This window comes from Primulina eburnea, chromosome 2 (assembly GCF_022965805.1).
Source record: "Primulina eburnea isolate SZY01 chromosome 2, ASM2296580v1, whole genome shotgun sequence".
Taxonomy (NCBI): Eukaryota; Viridiplantae; Streptophyta; class Magnoliopsida; order Lamiales; family Gesneriaceae; genus Primulina; species Primulina eburnea.
In genome coordinates, this window is record NC_133102.1 from 40,788,672 (window position 1) to 40,810,083 (window position 21,412).

General features: G+C 33.6%; 2 protein-coding genes across 6 annotated transcripts; one reads left to right on the plus strand and one right to left on the minus strand.

Annotated features, from left to right (window-relative positions):
* Positions 1–1,576: 1,576 nt before the first annotated feature.
* LOC140823188 (bifunctional nitrilase/nitrile hydratase NIT4B) lies at positions 1,577–13,410 on the minus strand. 4 transcript variants are annotated; one of them, XM_073184385.1, is made up of 6 exons: positions 13,203–13,410; positions 12,521–12,700; positions 10,792–11,085; positions 10,174–10,455; positions 9,888–10,041; positions 1,577–1,788 (listed from the first exon to the last, which is right to left on the minus strand). In XM_073184385.1, exons 1-5 carry the CDS (start codon positions 13,348–13,350, stop codon positions 9,893–9,895), a joined length of 1,053 nt encoding a protein of 350 aa, XP_073040486.1. In that variant the 5' UTR covers positions 13,351–13,410; the 3' UTR covers positions 1,577–1,788; positions 9,888–9,892. The 4 variants fall into 4 exon arrangements, with proteins under 4 accessions (XP_073040486.1, XP_073040485.1, XP_073040484.1 ...); XM_073184384.1 differs by lacking the exon at positions 1,577–1,788 and adding an exon at positions 9,411–9,704; XM_073184383.1 differs by lacking the exon at positions 1,577–1,788 and adding an exon at positions 9,411–9,802.
* Positions 13,411–15,387: 1,977 nt separating this feature from the next.
* Positions 15,388–20,921, plus strand: LOC140823190 (uncharacterized). Of its 2 annotated transcripts, XM_073184386.1 has the most exons (3): positions 15,414–15,904; positions 20,417–20,515; positions 20,685–20,921. In XM_073184386.1, the coding sequence occupies exons 1-3, from the start codon at positions 15,596–15,598 to the stop codon at positions 20,772–20,774; spliced, it is 498 nt and encodes a 165-aa protein (XP_073040487.1). In that variant the 5' UTR covers positions 15,414–15,595; the 3' UTR covers positions 20,775–20,921. The 2 variants fall into 2 exon arrangements, with proteins under 2 accessions (XP_073040488.1, XP_073040487.1); XM_073184387.1 differs by lacking the exon at positions 20,417–20,515 and having other exon boundaries at positions 15,388–15,904.
* The last annotated feature ends 491 nt before the right edge of the window (positions 20,922–21,412 follow it).

A 21,412-nucleotide genomic window follows, 5' to 3' on the forward strand; every position in this document is an offset into this window, starting at 1 on the left:
TGTTAATGGCCCCATGCAATTTATATGCATTACATAGTCTCTATGTGTGTCTTCTGCTTGTCAGATTTCACAAGACTACAATAACCCACAAGTTTTTATCCATCCAATTGACATAAATTTTCCAATCCTTACGCAATCAATCTCAGTACACTCTCCCTTCAAAATATTTGTGAAGAACTTCATTATACTATATATTCCTTGTCAATTTGGTAAATTATTTTCGTCGAGCGAGGACAGAGATAGTGTTGATTATGTGCTTATGATGTTTCGTCGTGGTATTACCTCAAGTCCTCTATTTCACTTCTATATTATGATAGTACAATAAAGGATCTTGTGTTTTGGGGATGGTTTTGAAATGAAGAATAGATTACTGGAGAGAAAATTAGTTTGTATTTTCAATTCTGTTAAGTTCTTTGTTATTAATAAATAAGTGATATACTTGAGTAGACTCGTAACTTATCATTGGAATGAATTATTATAAATATTGATGTTCATGTTCGATTGTTGATTATATGTTTGTGATGTTATATATATATATATATATATATATATATATATATATATATATATATATATATATATATATATATATATATATATATATATATATATATATATATATATATATATATCTAATACTATTATAAATATATGAGTTTCAATTGTGAATTTACTTGGTTACCCTTTTCCAACTATTACTTAATTAATGTCTTATTTATTTATTTATTTAGATGACTTTTCAATGTTCTTATCTAATTACCTATTACCTAATTTGTTTAATTAATACATTTTACTATGCATTATTTCACATCAATATATTTTCTAAGCTTTATAATAAAAAATGATTCGGACTTAATTTTTCTAAACTTCAAGTTACAATAATATATAAATTTTTGGTTATCGGTTCAGACTTAATTTTTTAAACTTCAAGTTAAAAAAAGCATGATAGCTTGATAGCTTCATCAATCCAAAGCATGATAGCTTGGGATTACCATTCTTGAGCATAACAAAGTCAGACCAGGAAAAAAAAAGGAAAAGTAAAAGAAAGTCAGAATCATAACAATACATCCATTTTTAATCTTAACAGAACAGCATTATCAGAATTCAGAACACATTGGATGAAAGAGCGCACTTGATCGAACAAAACTCTGTATCTAATACTATTATAAATATATGAGTTTCAATTGTGAATTTACTTGGTTACCCTTTTCCAACTATTACTTAATTAATGTCTTATTTATTTATTTATTTAGATGACTTTTCAATGTTCTTATCTAATTACCTATTACCTAATTTGTTTAATTAATACATTTTACTATGCATTATTTCACATCAATATATTTTCTAAGCTTTATAATAAAAAATGATTCGGACTTAATTTTTCTAAACTTCAAGTTACAATAATATATAAATTTTTGGTTATCGGTTCAGACTTAATTTTTTAAACTTCAAGTTAAAAAAAGCATGATAGCTTGATAGCTTCATCAATCCAAAGCATGATAGCTTGGGATTACCATTCTTGAGCATAACAAAGTCAGACCAGGAAAAAAAAAGGAAAAGTAAAAGAAAGTCAGAATCATAACAATACATCCATTTTTAATCTTAACAGAACAGCATTATCAGAATTCAGAACACATTGGATGAAAGAGCGCACTTGATCGAACAAAACTCTGTAAGCATTAAGATCATGATACAGTGCCCGCCCTTTGCCACTGCAGTAGTCTACAGCTTGTGCTATGCATAAGGCCACTCTCAATCTCATTGCCCATTTCAGCGGTTTATTTTCCCCTGTATTTAGTTAAATAACTAAGTAAAGAATAAGTTCAAAGCTTTAAAATAAGAACTTCATCCATTCATGACTCGCCAAAAATAACTCTAAGAAATCAACACAGCTGACATTTGACCTGAGAAATCTCCAAAATGAAAGTGAAAGGATCGCAGTCAACAAAGAGTAAGTAGCACAAACCAAGATTAGAAGGGGTCCCAGTTTGAAGGTTAGATTAAGATATAATATTCTGCAGTTATTCTACTTAAATTATACCATTCCAAGCACTCAACGATTGAAATCAATAGTTTTAGATAGTGATTTTCCAAATCAAAGTTCCATGTTTGTGTATGAAAATCACCGAGTATTGCATGAAAATGATTGATATATAGGGCCATTATCAATTATTCCCCATAAAATTGATGTCTTCAAAAAATCCTCCCAGCTCTATAAGCAAATAAGTTGCAAGATTGACAAGAACTCACAATGAAATAAATGTTTTGAAAGAGTTTCATGAGGCATATATTCGGCGACGAGCAACCTTTCATCCCCTTCGCAACAACATCCTAACAAATTCGCCAACCTCAGGGCTCCGAAGGTTACCAACTTCCCTTGCTTCCTCCTAAAAATTCCAGTCAATCATTGCCATCCACAATCAATTTGCCTAAACCTTTCACCTAAACTGGATCTGTAATTCCTGCCCCCGAGAAAACAAATAAAGCTTCAAAGTTCTGAAGGAGGAAGAGAATTGCATGTACAAGGAAATAATTCTCGATGCATGAATTTGCTAAAAGAAAGTATGCATAGCAAAACATTGGTCAGATGATGAGGAAACGATGGTGAAGTTGATAAATTGCAATCAGGAAAGTAAATAGGAGTAATGATGAGGAAACGGTCACTGGAAACGGCCACTTTTATTGCCAATGAATGGGAAAACAATGCCAATTGAAGTTTGAAATTATGCATAGCAAAACATTGGTCAGATGATGAGGAAACGGTGAGGAAACGGTCACTTTTATTGCCAATGAATGGGAAAACAATGCCAATTGAAGATTAAACTTTATTTTTTAAAACTTTATTTTTTAAACTTCAAGTTAAGTGAACATATAATTTGTGATTAATATTTTTTAAACCTGCAATATATTTTCTATTTTTTAGCGGTCCGGACTTAATTTTTTATTTTTTAAACTTCAAATATTTTCTATGTTTTTTTAAACTTCAAATTATATTAACATATAAATTTTTGGTTAGCGGTTCGAACTTAATTTTTTAAACTTCAAGTTAAAAAATATATATGTTTTATAATTAAAATAGTTCAAACTTTATTTTTTAAACTTCAAGTTGATTTAACATATAAATTTGTGGTTAGTATTTTTTAAACCTACAATATATTTTCTATTATTTTAATATATTTTTTATGTTTTATAACCAAAAATGGTTCAGACTTAATTTTTTAAACTTCAAATTACATGAACATATAAATTTTTGGTTAGCGGTTCGGACTTCATTTTTAAAACTTCAAGTTAAGTAAACATATATGTTTTATAACAAAAAATAGTTCAGACTTTATTTTTAAAACTTCAAGTTAAATAAACATATAAATTTGAAGTTTAGTATTATTTAATTTAAACCTACAATATATTTCTATTCTTTTAACAAAAAATGATTCATATTAATATGTTTAACTTAAAGTTAATTAAAATATATACATTTGTCATTATACCATTCATATTTATCTATAATACGCATCCATACATTGTTGGTTATCTAATATTTGATTTACATATGGTTTCAATCTAAAAATTTAGCTTAAATAAATTTGTAGATGTTGGTGATTTGTTGTATTTGAATAATTGATATATTTTACTATGCATTATTTCACATTAAAAATTGGACTATTATTAATATTTTTTAAACCTACAATATATTTTTTACGTTTTATAACCAAAAATGGTAAAAACTTTATTTTTTAAACCTCAAGTTACATGAACATATAATTTTTTTGTTAGTGGTTCAGACTTAATTTTTTTAAATTTAAGTTAAATGAACATATAGATTTTTAGCTAGAGGTTCGGACTTAATTTTTTAAACTTCAAGTTAAATAAAGTTAATTTATTTAATTTATAGATTGATACATCATTATGCATTATTTTCCCCATTATTAGTTAATAACTGATATATTTTTAATATAAGTTAGTTTATTTATTTATTTAATTGATACATAATTATGCATTATTTCAAATAAAAAGTTGAATACTATTAATATTTCTTACATATTTTTTTATTATGCATTCTTTAACTTGAAAAAGTAGACTACTATTAAAATTTTTTATATGTACGATATATTTTCTATGTTTCATAACAAAAAATAGTTCGAACTTAATTTTTTAAACTTCAAGCCAAATAAACATATACGTTTTATAAGCAAAAATGGTTCGAACTGTATTTTTTTAACTTCAAGTTAAATGAACATATAGATTTGTGGTTAGTGGTTCACAGAGTAAAATATAAATCAAACAAAGAGAAGAATTATATTTTCTGTTATATATTTTATTTATTCAGCAATGAGCTTTTTATAGGCAAGTACACATATAGAAAGAACCATAAAAATAGCAACAGTATTTGACCACTAAACCATGAAATAACAAATATGCTAAGATAATTATTTTCTGTAATACGTTAATAATAAACAATGACTAACAGACTTTATTTGACAAGACATATAACTAAGTACTTCGACAAACTTTTAACAATTCAATAATCTCTCCCTTAAACCGATAAGGTCAACATCGGCTTAATAAGAATATCATCCCTCAAATTTGTTTTGTAGTATGTTAAACCAAGTAGTTCCTTTAGTTTATGAAATGCAGGCAGTTTCAGGGACTTGGTAAACATGTCAGCTACTTGGTTTTCCTTCTACAATATAAGAGATCAATTGTTTCATTATTTGTGAGGTCACAATTGATATTTCACATCAATGAGCTTGCTTCTTCCATGAAGTTGATGCAACAAATTTAGCTTCAGTGGTTGATAAAGTAACAATTGATTGTTTCTTCGAAGTGCATGGAACAACCGCTTGATCTAAGAAAAAAAATCATCCTTAAGTTTTTTTCTATCATCTCGATCTTCTGCATAATCACTATCACAAAAAAATCCATCAAATCTGATTGTTCTCCTTTCTTATAGTAGAGACCAAGTTCTTGTTTTCGTTGCAGGCATCGTAAAATCCTCTTAACAGCTTAAAAATGCATTTCTATAGGATTCTCAACGTATCTGCTTATGAGAATGAAAGAATACATAATATTCGACATTGTTGCTGTCAAATACATTAAGCTTCCAACAATTTGCTTGTAAAATGTGTTGTCAATCTTCTTTCCTTCACAACTTTTTGTTAGCTTCAAACTATACTCTACGGGAGTACTTGCAGAATTGCATTTCTTCATATTAAATTTGCACAAAACTTTTTGAACATGTTTCTTTTGTGAAATAAAAATCTCATAAGTAGATTGAACTACTTCATACCAAGAAAATAATGCATCTTGCCAAGATCTGACATATCAAACTCAACCATCATGGACTTCTTAAAATTTTCAAACATGACACTATCATTTTCAATGAATATAAGATCATTAACATATAAACAAACAATGAGATTTTTCCTTCATCTTCAATTTTGTACAAAGTTTATACTCATATGGACTTTTTTGAAAACTTACCTTACAACATGGGGGCGAAAAAAAGAACTATACTAAGCTCGTGGGACTTGCTTTAGCCCATACAAAGTTTTTTTCAATTTATACACTTTATTGTCATTTCCAACTTAATATAACAAAGAGGTTGATGGATACATATATGTTCTTCCAATTCTCCATGTAAGAATGCCGATTTCACAGCCAAAATAAAAGATAGACCATGAATATTGTGCTACTAAGGTAATTACCAATCTGATCGTATCATGTCTTGCAACTGAGCAAATATTTCTTTATAACCGACTCCAAACGCTTGTTTGTAATCTTTTGCTACCAACGGTGCCTTGAATTTCTCGGCTTTCGATTTTCTTTCAATTTAATATTGTAAATCTACTTCACACATCGTTTTTTGACCTTTTGGAAGTTCGATGAGTTCCCAAGTTTTATTTTTATCGATGGATGTAATTTCAGCATCCATTTCCTTTTGATATTTTGATTCTTTGACACCTTCTTAGAAAGTTACTGGATCACAATATGAAAATAGAGCAAAATGAACAAATTAATCAATTTGATTATTACCAGTTACCTCATAATTTGTCATCCATGTTTCTCTTCTTCTAAATCGTTGAGATCTTTGTTCATTTTCTGTTTCATTAACTGAAATATGTTGATTGATTATTGATTGTTGCTTGTATTCTACAGATTATGCATTCTCCAAAGGATGTGTCATCCATGTTGCTCTTTTTTCTAAATCGTTGAGTTCTTTGTTCATTTTCTGTCTCATTGACTGAAATATATTGATTGATTATTGATTGTTGCTTGTACTATATAGATTATGCATTCTCCAAAGGATCTGCATTTCTTCTCCATTTTCTCCATCAAAATCAGCTTGAATTGGTTGTCTAACAATATTTTCATCAACGAAAAACTACTGAACATCATGAAATTTTTTGGCATTGGGATAACTGCATCTACCGATTATAGTGTTAGTATCCATTTGGTTCAACTTTGATCACAATTCTTTTTCTGTACATATATTTTACCTTGCTGACTTGTAACTCAACTGACAACTTAGTTGAGATAAAGCGATTGTATTTTGTTAGCTCAAACCAATCATACCGAAGTTTTAATAGGGTATTCATTCATTCACCCCCTCTAAACATCTAGCCGGTCCTAACAATATATGAGATTGAGTACATGCTGATAGTCATAGACTAAAAAACGAAAGCTAGAGAAATCCACCATTCATTGTTGCAATTGCAATTATTAAATAACAAAAAGACACTTGGTTGTTGTATGTTGTTGAATTAGTTAAATATAATTTGACATAGTATATTGACAAAATAATGAATTCCTTCAAAAGCATTGCTTAAGAATTGATATGTACATTAACCGATATTCGAACAGTCGTTTATTAATTTTAATTTAAATTATTTAAATCGTGTTTGTTTAATCCTTTTATTTTAATTTCAATTTATTTTATTAATTTATTCAAGTTTTTGTTCAAGTTAATTAAAGAATTGTTTTTATTGTAGATTTGTAGTATATCAAGTTTTATCGGACGATATCCGTACTTGTTATTAAAACTCGACACGGTACACAGAAATAAAAAAAAATTATATAACGAAAAGTAAATTATTTAAAATAAACATGTGAAAACATGTAAATTTCATATATGTAATTAATATGAATTTATAAAATATATAATTTTCATTTTTATTTATTTATCAACTAATTTTATCTCAGATAAAATCGTTTCCACGTGCAACGCACGTGCACTTTTCTAGTATATATATATATATATACATTATTTGTTTACCGATCAAAGAAAAGTTTGACTGCTGATACCCAATAATTGTTGTAAATAGAGAATCAAAGAAAATAGGTGGGATTATTCAGATCACATGCATTCAAATCATTGGTAACTACAGGTGGAATTGGAATTGGAATTGGATTCAACTTGATGCTTTAACAAGATAGTAATGACATCGAACTTCTAAAAGAAATCATATATTTCATTGTGAATTATTATAATGAGAAGGCCTCCCTTAATTCCGAATGCCTCCAGGAAATATCATACAAATTTTTATCTATCCACACTAGGGACGGGCCGAGCTGCTGGATATCCTCCCACCCCACAACTTTTATAACCCCTAAAAATTGAAAAAACATCACATCTTCGGTAACTCCTCTACTATGCCCGTCCTTGCAGGAAAAATGAAAAACATGTTCCATTACCGCTAACTCCCCTGTGACCGGAACCAGCAGGAAATACGAGAACACAATCCAGAGACTCCTCTGCTGGACCACCCACGACAAGTAAACAATTAATATTATAAACCAAGGGCACCTTGTGTGGTTTACAATGTTATGTGCCTTGGTAACCTCAAGGTGCCCTTGGTTTATGATATCATTTGTTTACTTGTTGTGGGTGGTCAGTCTGATGTGTGTTCCAATTTTCCAATCGGGGCCACGTGCAGAGATGTTAGCGGAAATGGAACATGTTTTTCATTTTTCCTACCAAGGACGGGCCTAGAAGAGGAGTTAGCGGAGATGGGATTTTTCCATTGAGGCCGAGCCTAGTATAAGAGTTATGATGATGTGTTGGAGGATGTTTTCAAGGGTTACAGCTGGGTGTCGTTACTCAGGAGCTCGGGGTAGCATCAATTAGTGATCAGGAACTCAGGAGCTATGGTTACACCAAGTTCCCATTGTCATAAAAAAAAAAAAGAATTCCCATTGTCATGGTTACAATGAGCATAGAATTTATAGGGGCTTTCGCCCAATTTACTTCGGTTACGCCTACACGACTTTATTTTGTTAAGCTGATCGGATATAAATAAGAGTTGTGATAAGTTTTCAGATATTTGGTTTTCTGATTACATAATATTGCTTGAGATTTCTCCATGTGGCTTTTTTGATACATTATTATGCATTTGCTATGCAGCGCAAGAAAAACATATATTTTTCAGATTTTCTACTGTAATGGGATATTGACTCAAACTTTACTACATGGTTTGCGAATTTTTCTATATATCTCTTGGCTATTGACGTTAGTTCAGTCCTCATACGCACCTCGGAGTTTTTTGCCGTTGTGCCTCGGATATCTTGTGCTTGCCTGAAGGAATGCTATGCTCTTCAATAGTCAGTTATCTTAGTTCGACCGCTCGTCAAACACAAGTCCTTGGCCACTATCTTCCTAGAATGGACGGGTATATATTTGTTCATTTGGTCACTGTAGGCTATATGGGTCTGACTCATTTATCCGGTCGTCACAACTACTTGAAGGGATGTTATCATCTATGTGATTATTCTACATTCTCTAGCTTTTATCGAGTCTTCTCATTTACCTCATTGTTTCGACTCGAAGGGAGGGAGTGGTGATACCTCTAAAATAATCGATTGACATGTCACGTGGTATGTCATCATGTTTTACCACGATATCATAATTTTCCTAGTCAATTCAAGAATAGTAGGAGAATAAGGATTACACAATAACATAGACCCGACATCTTTGAGGCGAAAAGGAGAAATGAGGTATGTTTTTTAATAATTTAAACAATGGTGAATTGTTTAATATATATCAGCTTATCCTCCACAAGAGGGGGATCAAATTTTTATCGGTTTCTATCCCTCTCTCTTTACACACATTCTCTCTCATTTTTCTACTTTCCATGGTTGTTTTGCCCGACTTAGGCATCGGATGGCTCATGCCGGGAGATATCCCGGTGCCCCCTGACTGGTTTTTTCATGCTTTTCCGGCGATATTGGAGGAGGGAGGACAATGAAGAGCTGACCTAAGAGAAAGGAGATTTGGGAGAGGATCATGTTGAGTAAGAAAAATTTCACACAATGACACATCGACTCCAACTCTAAACACAATAACATGCATAACGCTTGATTCAATGTACTTCTAGCAGTAGCTTAGTAGCCATCTCAACTGACACATATCTGGATCATACAAGTAGACTTTTAAATGGCAATCAGATATCATACTATCATCTAAATATGTAAAGAAAATTACATCACATATCATCCAATATATTGACGATAAAACAAATTATTATTAGCGTGCAAGCAAAAACAAAAATCATTAATTTACATTTCATATTGAAATCACTGTTACTAAATTTAAGGAGTGGCTAGAATGCAGTATGAGCCTTTAAACTGCACCAAGGCTCATGCTTCATGGTGAAGGCATGTATCGAAGGACTGAGTCTCATGGAGCCTAGAGTTTAGGCGCATTCCTTCTGTGATTTTAATTTTTATGATGGGATTGACAATCAAAATTCATATTGTGGAGAAGGATTCTTTCCAAGATATCAACAAAATAAATTTGGGCAAATAGCTGAACATTGAAGACAAGTCATTCAGGGGATGATTTCAATTTTAAGAGCCACCAATTGTTTTAACAACACGGGTTAGGAAGGTACCATCACTATTGAGAGGTCTCAGATTTCCCAGATGCTGATGTGAATGACACTGGACACATGGGGTGGTCCTTCACGATCAGACTGAGGACTTCAGGACGAGCATAGTGACCAACCACATCAAAATCAAATTTTGCACGAACTACCTCCCCAAGATCTGCATATTTAATGTTAATTTGATAAGAAACATCTTGAAAAGAATACACTTGATCACTGGACGAAAACCATAAGGCAGCCAAACTCGATAAAACTCCAAACCAATTATCAAAGTTGAAAATTAGAGGCCTACCTAAATCAGCAGAAATAAGAGCCTCTCCTTCATAATTTGGGCCTGCCAGTACAGTTCCTGATGGTGAGATTATGACGCTACCGCCAGCACAAACAACAGAATCTGGTGTAAGATCTTCATCCACGCCAGAAAACACGTACTCAGGTTGCGGCGGATAATCTTTCCTTCTACAGAACTGGTTGGCAGATAGAACGAAACAGCCGCCTTCCAGAGCAATGTGGATCATCGATGATTGCCACACATTTCTTGCATCAGCTGTGGGTGCACAGTATATCTCAACACCTGAAAACATTACCATCCTGAAATCAAGTAACACGAGTGGATTGGCAGATCATGATATTCGGAAATTGAGTAGACCCAGCCTGTAACTTAAAAATCATATCAGCTTGTGGAAAGTTATATACTCGGTATCATCATATGCCTGGGAGCTGCAATTGCAAATGCTAATCCAAGTGGCTGTTTATTTGGTAAAATTACCAAAATATGACACTTGGATTACTTCATAGTTTAAGAGATTTGAGTTACACTATCTTTGTCAACTACAACTCTTGGTAGAATGGCAAGCTTATGTCATATTTTAGTACAGTGAAAAGTATAAATACCACTAAAAATTCTGACCTTTGGCATACATAGCCGTCCTTAGAAGTGGCATCCTGTTTTCCCAACAAATTGCTGCACCGATTTTTCCAATAGGAGTCTCAAAAACGGGAATTGTGGACCCATCTCCGAAACCCCAAATTATGCGCTCTAGGGCTGTTGGCATGACTTTTCTATGCTTTCCTAGATAGCGACCTTGAGAATCAAAGAACAAAACGGCACAGTACAAAGTATATCCGTCTCTCTCAATAACACCCATCACTAGATGCAGCTTATATTTTCCCGCCATAGCAGCCAAACGATCAACTTCAGGACCTAAAAGGAAAATCAAATTTTCATTAAAACTCCAGTCCAGAAACTCTTAGCTAACCTGCCGCCACATTCTTTTAAGATTTACACAGCATGTGCTTGGCATTAGAGCTCATGGGTTTATTTAAAATAAACACTTTTTATATTAAGACACAAAATGCATGTGTAAAAAAACATATACTACCTCTGTCCCATTATATTGGATTGTTTCTTTTTTCATACAGATTAAGGAATTCATTGGACATAACAGTTATACAAACAACTTTTCAATTTACCCTTGTTTAATTAGTGATTATAAATATTAAATAGTTTGTTATCTTTCCAATAGTTAGTTAATTACAAGACCCCAAATTAAATAAGAGTGTATTAGAAAAAGAATAGAAAAAATATTGCTGAATATGGACACATATCTGTATATTTTGGATACATGTCTGTATATTTGGGACAAACTAAAAAGGAAAGTTGAAATATATAATTGAGATGGATAGAGTATATCTTATTATATGTTTGGCATTACAAATTTTTACATCAAGATTTTGAAAACAAAAATTACTTAAAAATAACATTTATATCTTATCATATGCATGGGTGTACCAAAAATTATTTTAGCTACCAATGAACATTCATGTTTTTTATATAACTTCACCCGCCTAAGCAAGAATCAGTCACTGATGGTTGTACAACTGAGTTACTCTAGCTAATTATACGTTTCGGCAATGTCACAAAGGATGCACACACACTGGCCCAGACCTCTACAGGCCCGATACATAGCTCGATCATGTTAAAAGATGTCACTAATAAACAGTTCAGCATGGAAATTCCAGAAACTTTAGTTACTTCTTCCTGGTGAACTCTAACCTGTTTTATTTATTTATGTTTATCCATTTGTTTCGAAATAAGAATAACTCATTATCCCATGAGAATAAATAAGGAAAGAAATAGCCAAATAGGTTAGGGAGGCTTGATTTTAGGAATAAATTTTCATTTTATTTGGCCAGAACTTGGGTATAAATGCGAGTATCATAAAAACACATAAAGAATTTCTTCCTATATATTGCTACAAGATCCAGAGTGCTCTCATTAATGAGCCTCTATACCCAAATTCATCACGAAAGTGAAAAAGGGCGTAGATCATCCAAGACAAGGAGTATCACAGATCTTAACAACTGATACACCGTCCCATAACTCGGTCAATATCCCTAGGCCATAACAGTTTCATGCCACAGGAATCTCTATCCAAATACTCCAGCAAAGCCCCACATTCTGCCGATACCTATGACATCTACGAATTCAATTTCTATGCTTAACACAAGTCCTGTGGGTACAAAATCAAGCTAATCCTATGGTGCAGTTGCAGAAAACGCAAGGCAGAAAACGCTGGATTGTGGACTCACAAAATTTAGACAGCCATTATGTGATATTACGGATGCTGAATTCTTACCAGGAACATCAATAGCGGCAGCATGATATTTTCGGAACTCTTCCTTACCCTTGGCCGTACGGTTGCCAATTGTAACACCGAAATCTGATCCACGGGGATAGCCACCTATAAATGCTTCCGGAAACACAACTAACTGAGATCCATATGATGCTGCTTCAGCTATAAGCCTCTCAGCTTTATCTATCACAACAATCACGCATGTTCAGTACTCTCATAAGCAAATTCCAAAGGGCAGAAGTTTTATTACACATGAAACAAGAATCACAGTATCTGTCCTATCCCTTTCCCAGCAGGTGCAGCGAGCCAGGGATTCTAGTCTAAATAGAAGTTCATGATTTTCTTAGAACATAACTTGCACTTGTTTTGAAAAATTCCATTTGAAATGTGACATTTTTTCCCATTCGGCTACCTCCATACAAGGTGCTGACACCAAAAAATAGAGAAACTTGATGCTCAGTTGATTAAAACAAAACAATTAGCCTTCTTCCAATAATAAAACTCATCAATACTATTTCAACTGGAAGATATTTCCCCCCTAAAGTTCCCTAAACCGTAAATTTCGCACCCCAGCCAAACATGAGCATGCGTAATGATAAAAAAAAATCATCAACATAAGAAACCCAAATAGCAAATGAATCCAATTCAGTCGAGAAAAATGAAAAGAAATTGAAACGGAAGCCACCGAGAGTAGCGGCGGTGTCGTAGAAGACTGTGGCAGCCTGAACCACGGTGGCGCGAACGGTAGGCGGCCCAAAAGCATCAGCACCGCCCATGTCCACCTCTGCAAACAGTGGTCCTTCATTGACAGCTGAACTTGGAATCAAATCCATGTTTCTAGCCTATGATTGATGAGCCAGTAAAAAATGGGGGAAAATGAGGAAAAAAGGGGCCGTTGGAAGTGTATTAAAAAAAGAGTGAATGTAATTTTTTTTTAATTTGTTTAAAAACTAATTTTTGATTAGTGTATTTAAATTTTATTTTTATTTTATTTATATATGATAAATTTATAATTTAATTAAATAAAAAAATTACACGACTCAATCTCACATAACTCAACTCAATTCACATCTCACTTCATTTCTTCTCAATCTTCACAAAATATCTTATTCTTCTCAACCCTCCTTACCATCAATTGTAATTTTGTTTAGTTTCTGGCTACAGTGAATCTACAAAGTATTCGCCAGCAAGAAATTGAACGAGAGAATCACGTCTTGGTAAAAAATCAACTTTTTATTTTGAATTTTATTGGGTCGAACTCGACCCATAAATTCGATTGAGATGTTATAGATTTATTTGTTAATTTCCTATCTACCTGTTAGACCGCACACACAAACGCAAATTGCTACCAAAATTTTTTATATGTATCCAGATCGACCAAATCGACCCATGAGAGTGTGTCGAGGTGTGAAGAGCTTGACCCTGGGTCAAGCTCGACGCAAATGAAGAGCTCGACCCCGAGGTCGGTCGAGGGCATGATGGGTTGAGTCAACTGTTATTTCACCCAGATCTTATTGACTCGATCCAATTTTTTAAAAAGTAAGTATTTTGTGAGATGGTCTCATGAATCTTTATCTGTGAGAGGGGTCAACCATACTGATATTTATAATAAAAAATTAATACTCTTAGCATAAAAAGTAATATTTTTTCATAGATGACCCAAATAAATGGTTCGTCTCACAAAATATGACTCGTGAGACCGTCTTACACAAGTTTTTGCCTTTTTTAAATTAACAATATTTAATTTTAAAATTTGGGAAGTAATAACATTTTTATTTTTTTTTTGTTTTTTTGTTTTTTTGTTTTTTTTTTTTTTCAAATTTACTTCGCCACTAAACTTGGAAGGAATCAATTCTTTGAATATAAGTTAATATGATCCAAATACGTTGAGATTTGTAAGAAGATTGTATCATTTTTGAACGAGAAAGAAATAGAATATTTGGTCCAGCATACACAATTTGGTGATTTAATTATGATTTAATTATATATGCTGAGGATTATAACAGTTCGAATAAATTGTTATGCTTTTGATGATTAGACAAACTTATGATAGTGGATGTAATGATTTTTTGAATGATATATCGTAAACGATTTTTACAGTTTTTATTGTTAGAGTATTGCTAACAGAGCCAAATTGTTCAAAATTTTATCTTGTAACCTGAGGAAGATGAATTTAGGTGGATGTATTTTGGTAGGAAGAAATAATATCTGTTTGGGGGACTTAATAGTTAGAATGGATAAGTATGAAAATGACTTAAGAGAAGAGATAAACATAAAAAAGTTGAAATTAATCCGTCTTTTATTCGTGTTAGGTATATTGGATAGACAAAGGAAATTTTAACAGTGTGTTTGGACAACCAATATTTGGCAAGATTTCATGAGATTTGGATTTCAAAATCTTATTTTACTGTTTGGCAAGATGTTAAAAAAAAAAAGATTCGGATTTGCTTAGGAATTTCATGGGATTTCCACAAATATATCCAAATCCCATAAAATTGGATAAGATTTGGTGGGATTTGGATTTTAAAAAACATAAAATTACTTTTTTATCCAACATATCATTCTTCACCAAAAGTTTATAAGGGTAATTTAGTAAAATTTTATAATTCCAAATTCAAATCTTTTTTTCTCAAAACAAGAAATGGATTTGTAAATACCATTTTTAAATTTTAAACCGAACACCAAATGGAATTTCAAATACTTGAATTTCCAAATCTAATTCCAAATCCAATTCTAAATCCCACAAAATACTCCCAAATCCTGGTTGTCAAACACTTAAGATAAACCTGACTTCTAATAGGTTAAGACTTTTCCAACTCATCCCGTAAATTTTGTTGGCGGTCAACCCGACACACCCAACTCGCATTGACAACTCTACTCCACTTTCGAACACGGATCGAATTGGTCTATTTTTGAAAAGTTTGGGGTGGAAATGGCACTTGCAATTGAAGAGGGACTTTTTGGTTTTTGTCAATAATTAGTTGAAAGCATTTATTACTGTAATGCTCGTAGATTTATTTTTCGCATTACTCTGAGTTTTGCTTGTTCGAATTTTGCACTGTTTCCGCAAAGATTGCCATGCCGCAACCCGAATATCCTAACCACACCCAACCCGACCCGGTTATGGGATTCGAAGCCGCTGATGGAAGCGACTCCCCGGAGGACCAGCACCATCAAAGGCGAGATGGCTTAGAATCGATGCCCGTCATTGACGCGGTACCGATTTCGATGGTGGCCCCGGATGATGTTTTGCCGGAGCCGACCCCCAAGGTGGCGAAGAGGCGAAGCATGGAGGAAATGGCCAAGAGGCCCGAATGGTTGCCGGAGGACTGGAGGATTGACTTGAGAGTTCGCACCTCTGGCGCCTCTACTGGACTTATTGACAGAGTATGGTTTCTTTGGTTCTAGGCTTTGAGTTCGTTTCGCGCCTTACTTTTTCCTCGTATTTTGTTACCTGATACTTCCAATTTTTGATTCGTTTGTAAATTTTGTACATTGGTTTCATTTCTACAAATTAAGGTTTCTGTTACTGCTATCTTTATGTTTGTTGCGTGATACTTCCATTTTGATTCGTCTGTAATTTTGTCCATTGTTTTTCATTTCTATAAATGTAGGTTTCTGTTAGACTGTTACTGTTGAATTGTGGACTCTAATCCAGAATATAATTAGACCACGGCTATATTGAACTGATGGGAAACATTTAAGTTTCTGCATCACGCACAAATCTGCAAGTTTAAGCAGTAAGCTTGTTCAACCTTGAGTTATGTGTGTTGCCAAGTTTGTTCAATTTAGCGCCATATAGTCGGCTTAAACAAGAGTTTGTTGAATTTAACATACAGTTATGCAATTTGTTATTAGCTAACTGTTGCTAGAACTCTATACATTGGTGAAACATTATGGCAAAATCCCAGCCCGGCCTCTTCAGGTAGCTGATTTTTCCCAGTTGGGCAATTTATGATAGCTTCAGCTGATATAAATTAAGAAATGATTGAATCTCCCAGTGTGTTTGTGTGTTCTTTCGACAATTTTAATACGTAATTTTGTTTTTGTAATGCCCAAAAGTTTATATAGTAAAAAATTCTCGACAAATTCAGACTGGCTTTAACATTAACTCCACATATCTGGTGGTTATCTCATTCCAAAATAACCATCTAAAATTATGAAAAATTCAATTTGCAAATGCTTGATTTCTCTTGAGAATGAAATGCTTGCTCTTTAGAGGGCTCATTTACTGTGGCAAAGTCACCGTGATCTTAAGAATGAAAATTTCCATTTATCAAGTCTAGGAAAAATATGGAAGTTATTGTAGTTGTGCGCAGGTCACGCTTTCTTGCAGCCTGTGTTGTTTATGTTAGCAGAGGAAAATGGTGGCTATTTTAAATTTTGTCTCGAAACCAAATTTTTAGGAATAAACAAATAAAATATTAATCATTGGGCCAAATGTTTTGTGGACAAAACATGTGCAACACATTATACATATCCAAATAATTTGGCCTTGTATATGCTCAAAATCAATGACTTGTGCCAACTCGTTGTTGGCCGTAAACCAATCCAGCAAGGATCCGAACTGTGCTTTACCAAAAACTATAACCTGTAGTAATAATGTAACTCAAATATTTTAAACCGCATAGCAGCCTAAGCGCAATGGTTCGATCGCTCTAGCCAGCAGGGATAATTATTGCACCTCAACAACTTTTCTCTCAATAATTGCAGTTTTTGTCATCAATGAGAATCGAACTCATGATTTTGGCTCTGATACTAATTGTAGGAACAAGCGTTTTACCAAAAGTTATAGTTGGTGCTAATAGTGCAATTCAAATATTTTAAACCGTATAGAAGCTCAAACGTCATTGTTCGATCGCTCTACCTAGTAGGAACAATTATTGTACCTCAATACAAACTCATCTGCTGAAGACAAAGTTATTTACAAAAGATACACCAAAATCTGGGATACTAGTTAATTCTCTCTCTTTGAATTAATTATCATCAAATTATGCTTGGTTACGATAAAATAGGATATTATCTCTCTTTATTTTGAATTATTTCTTTCTATAGGTTAGAAGATTTGGAATTATTTATTTAATGTGAATGAGGGACACTCTTTTGTATTTATTGAAGGAATTCTTGAATAAAATTTTATCTTTGCATTCTTACAAAATATATTGAATATGAGATCATGAGTTTCTCTCCGATGAGCCTCGATTACGTATTCACACAATAGGTTGTAAAGGCCAAAAATCAAATAAGCAAATAGGAGATCGCTGACTTTGTGTTTCAACCATTTACAAGACCCATAACTCATTCCGTTTCAAGGGAATGTAGCATATTGGCATCAGAGACCAGTGTTACGGGTGAATCACAAGAGTTTCAGCAGGAATTTGATGCTTTCTTATAGTGTACAAGGATGACAAGACTGCAGCAGAACGCCGCCACCGTGAACTGGCCGAATAACTTGTACTGTTAACTTTCACTCTCACCACTAACCACATAGGCAATCACGAGAGCCATATAAGAGCCACACCAGACTAGAACCCCGTTCCCGGCCCAGTCGTGAGTTAGGGACCATTGGTGTCCCTAAATTCTTTAAGATCAATGTCCCATGCTACAATGGCCAAACCAATCCAGAAGGTCGGCTCAAGCATTGTGAATATTTTTTCCGCTAATGCATTCCAGAGGTAGAGAAAGTGGGACTTGTCTCTTTTCACTTGGATGTATTTCGAGCCTCAAATTTGCAGTAATGAGTTGGGGAACATTGGTTAAACTACATTAACAAGATTTAGTCGAAGACTGACAATGGCTCTTTGAACAATTATTTGCTCGAGTTGGGGATCTTGCTGGCTAACCAGAAGTTCAAATATTCTTTCATGGCTTGCAAGAACATATCACTGTGGAAGTGGATCTTCATCAACAACTGCGATGTCTTGCTAGATTAAATGAACGGAGGCTAGATTGAACCTGCTTGGCATATCTCACCACCACCTCGTTTTCCATTAGTAAAAAATTATCTCAAGGAGAAATAGAAGAAAGACACTCTCACGAACTATGTTTTAACTGTGACGAGGTTTATCCGCCCCGTCACCAATTCAGTTATTCAGGTTTGAAAGGAGCATGGACGAGCCACCTGATCCACTTGAGACAAAGGAAAACCTGAATGATCCATAAATTTCTATACATGCACTTAATGGGAGATCCCCCTACTACCACCAATCTTACCACCGATACAAAAAGAAAGATTCTGTCCCGTTCCACAAGCAGTGCTGGAGCGGGATCATGCCAGGGGAAGATAGCATTTCTGGTGCATTGGCAGAGGTTATCTCCAGCTGAACCTCTCCGGAAGATGCAGTGACTTTAGCAACTGAGTTTCCAGAGTTTGCATTTGAGGACAAATCCGATTCTCCAAAGGAGGGTGATGTTTCGAACCCAACAACTCAGAATCATTGACCATAAACCAGCCCAGCAAGGATCCCAACTCATCGGCCAAAAAGGGAGTTATTTGAAAAAGATACACGCATGGGAAATTCAAGAACTCCACCACCAAAGTCTAGGATTTGAATAAATGATTAGAATATCATATTTCCTTACAATATGCTGGATGTTATCTGTCTTCATTTTGAATGAGTTCTTTCTATAGGTTAGCAGATTTGGAATTCTTTCTTTAACATGTGTTCCCCTTCTGTAAAGTTGTGTTCTACTGATATTTTGAAAACCAAAAATTTAATATTTCTTATTGAATGTTTTTTTTTACATTTTACATAAAATTTGGCAAAGATTTTAGCAAGTTGAAGAATGGACTTCGTAAGTGCTGACCTTTTCAAATGATAAACATAATTTAATTAAAATTAAAACTCAATAAATACGTGTCAGTTTTTCCTCGTATTATGAAAATTATTTATACTGAGAGTTTAAATGTGTCATATTTTTGGAGACAATTGAGGATTTTGGATTATATTCGACTGATTTGGAGTTCTAAGGTTGCTGTATGTTGTAATCCTATGCTTGTTATTGAGCAAGTGGGGAGTTTACTGCGAGATGTAGGCCTACAAGTTTGTTTAGAGCACTATTTTGATTCAAAAGTTTAAGGTAGAAGCTTGGTCGCATTTATAGATGCGGAAATTTTCCTTTTTCTTAATATTTCAAAATGTAACTTTTTTAATAACCTGTTATTATGGTAAATCCAACTTGAGATGTGATCACCCACATTACTTACTGGTTAATACTTTGTTTGATGATAGAGATCAGCACTGCAATGATTGTGTCTTCTATAATATTTTGCTGGAAAACCAGTTCTAATATAACAGGATTTGTTGACAATTATGTTGAAACATACACAAGACTGTGGTGTTTGTGGCAGTGGCAGTGGCAGTGGCAGAATTTTGTTTCATAAGATAGTGCCTGCAAGAAATGTCATAGAGCTAACCATTTAGGTTGTGTGGATACCATATTTCAGTTAATGACTTTCTCTCTTTCGTTCATGGTGCAATATGACCTGTTCAGTAGTTATGAATGAATGTGTTGATCCCACCTTATTGGCGAGCAACGTGAAAATGAGACTATTTTTAGAAATTGATTGATTATAATACATGAATAAAATGTTTTCTGTGTTTGTTCAAGGCTGCCTCCTTTCCCCTCCTGAAACTATATCATCCGTGGACATAATTACATTGTGCAATTAGGTTTAAATGTTCTAATCCGTTATTGAGTTCATTTTTTAGTGCTATTAATTGCCAAAAATTATTCATGATTTCCTATGTTACACTTTCTTTTGTGTTCCAATAATTTTTAGTCATTCTATCTATTTCCAATTATTTTTTTGTAGACGATGCCTTTTCTTATGCATTTCTATATGTATACTGTCAACTATATCCTTGGCTATTTGTGCCTAACATCCGACATATGCAGTACTTCTTTGATCCATCGGGACGCAAATATCGTTCCAAACATGAAGTGCTCCACTTTCTGGGAACAGGCAAGAAGCTTAAGAGAAATGCCGGTGATGTGGTGAGTGAAATTTCATTTTAATTCCAATTTTTACAGCCACTTTACAATTCCGTTCTTAAAATTTTCTACAAACTTGTGCATATACCGTGCATAAAGATATGGTCTTGTCCCTCCCTCCTAAGTTTCACAGAATGCTTTGTTTAACTTGTTCATCTTACATCTCTTGCAGCTTTCTGGGAGCAAAAAATCGAAAAATTCAAGCAGCATACCATTAGGTGGCCTGAACAACGTTCAAGCAAATTCACCTCAGAGGACATGAAATGGTGCTTGGGCTGTATCACCGTCGACATGAAATGGGTTTTGACCTTTCTTCCCTTTCATGGACGGATATTATAGTTTTTTTCCTGCATCAAATTCAAATTCTCTTCTTTTGAACAGCTTATATAGGACGAATGTTTGTTTGAAACTTGCAGTTTACACACACACACACACACACACACACACACACATATATATATATAGCTTAATCTCAGATCTGCGGCAAACGAACAAATCACAAGCGCAAGGAGCCACTGTCACCACATTTATCATCAATAGGATACTGGTCGTATATTTTTAGGATTTGTTCAGAGTTTATTAGGCAATCTTTTAAAAATGTGTGAGTTTGTTAGGCTCATTAGTATAAATGGACTTTCAGTCTGATGCACACTTTTATTCTTTCTTCACGCTAGCATTTACGCTAGAAAGTGTAAGCATTGGAGAGCACAAATTTTGGATGACGAGGGGAGGAGGATTACGTCCCCGAGTTAGAATTGTGGCAAACACTTGCAATCAATCTAGCTTATGTTCAAAATTTTGGGTAAGATAATTTGGAATCACCACTGTAGAATAATCATTGAAAATATATTCTCCGCAACAGCTATCATGAAATCTTTGTTCTTAAAAAGTCAAGAATAC

Bases quoted from the DNA above. Each gene is read 5' to 3' on its own strand.
- LOC140823188 (XM_073184385.1), bottom strand. From the start codon at position 13,350: ATGGATTTGATTCCAAGTTCAGCTGTCAATGAAGGACCACTGTTTGCA. The intron at 12,701-13,202 runs GTGGCTTCCGTT...TTGTTGTGATAG, and splicing joins CGACACCGCCGCTACTCTCG to ATAAAGCTGAGAGGCTTATA. The intron at 10,456-10,791 runs GTCAGAATTTTT...TAATGTTTTCAG, and splicing joins GACGGCTATGTATGCCAAAG to GTGTTGAGATATACTGTGCA.
- LOC140823190 (XM_073184386.1), top strand. From the start codon at position 15,596: ATGCCGCAACCCGAATATCCTAACCACACCCAACCCGACCCGGTTATG. The intron at 15,905-20,416 runs GTATGGTTTCTT...CGACATATGCAG, and splicing joins CTACTGGACTTATTGACAGA to TACTTCTTTGATCCATCGGG. The intron at 20,516-20,684 runs GTGAGTGAAATT...CATCTCTTGCAG, and splicing joins AGAGAAATGCCGGTGATGTG to CTTTCTGGGAGCAAAAAATC.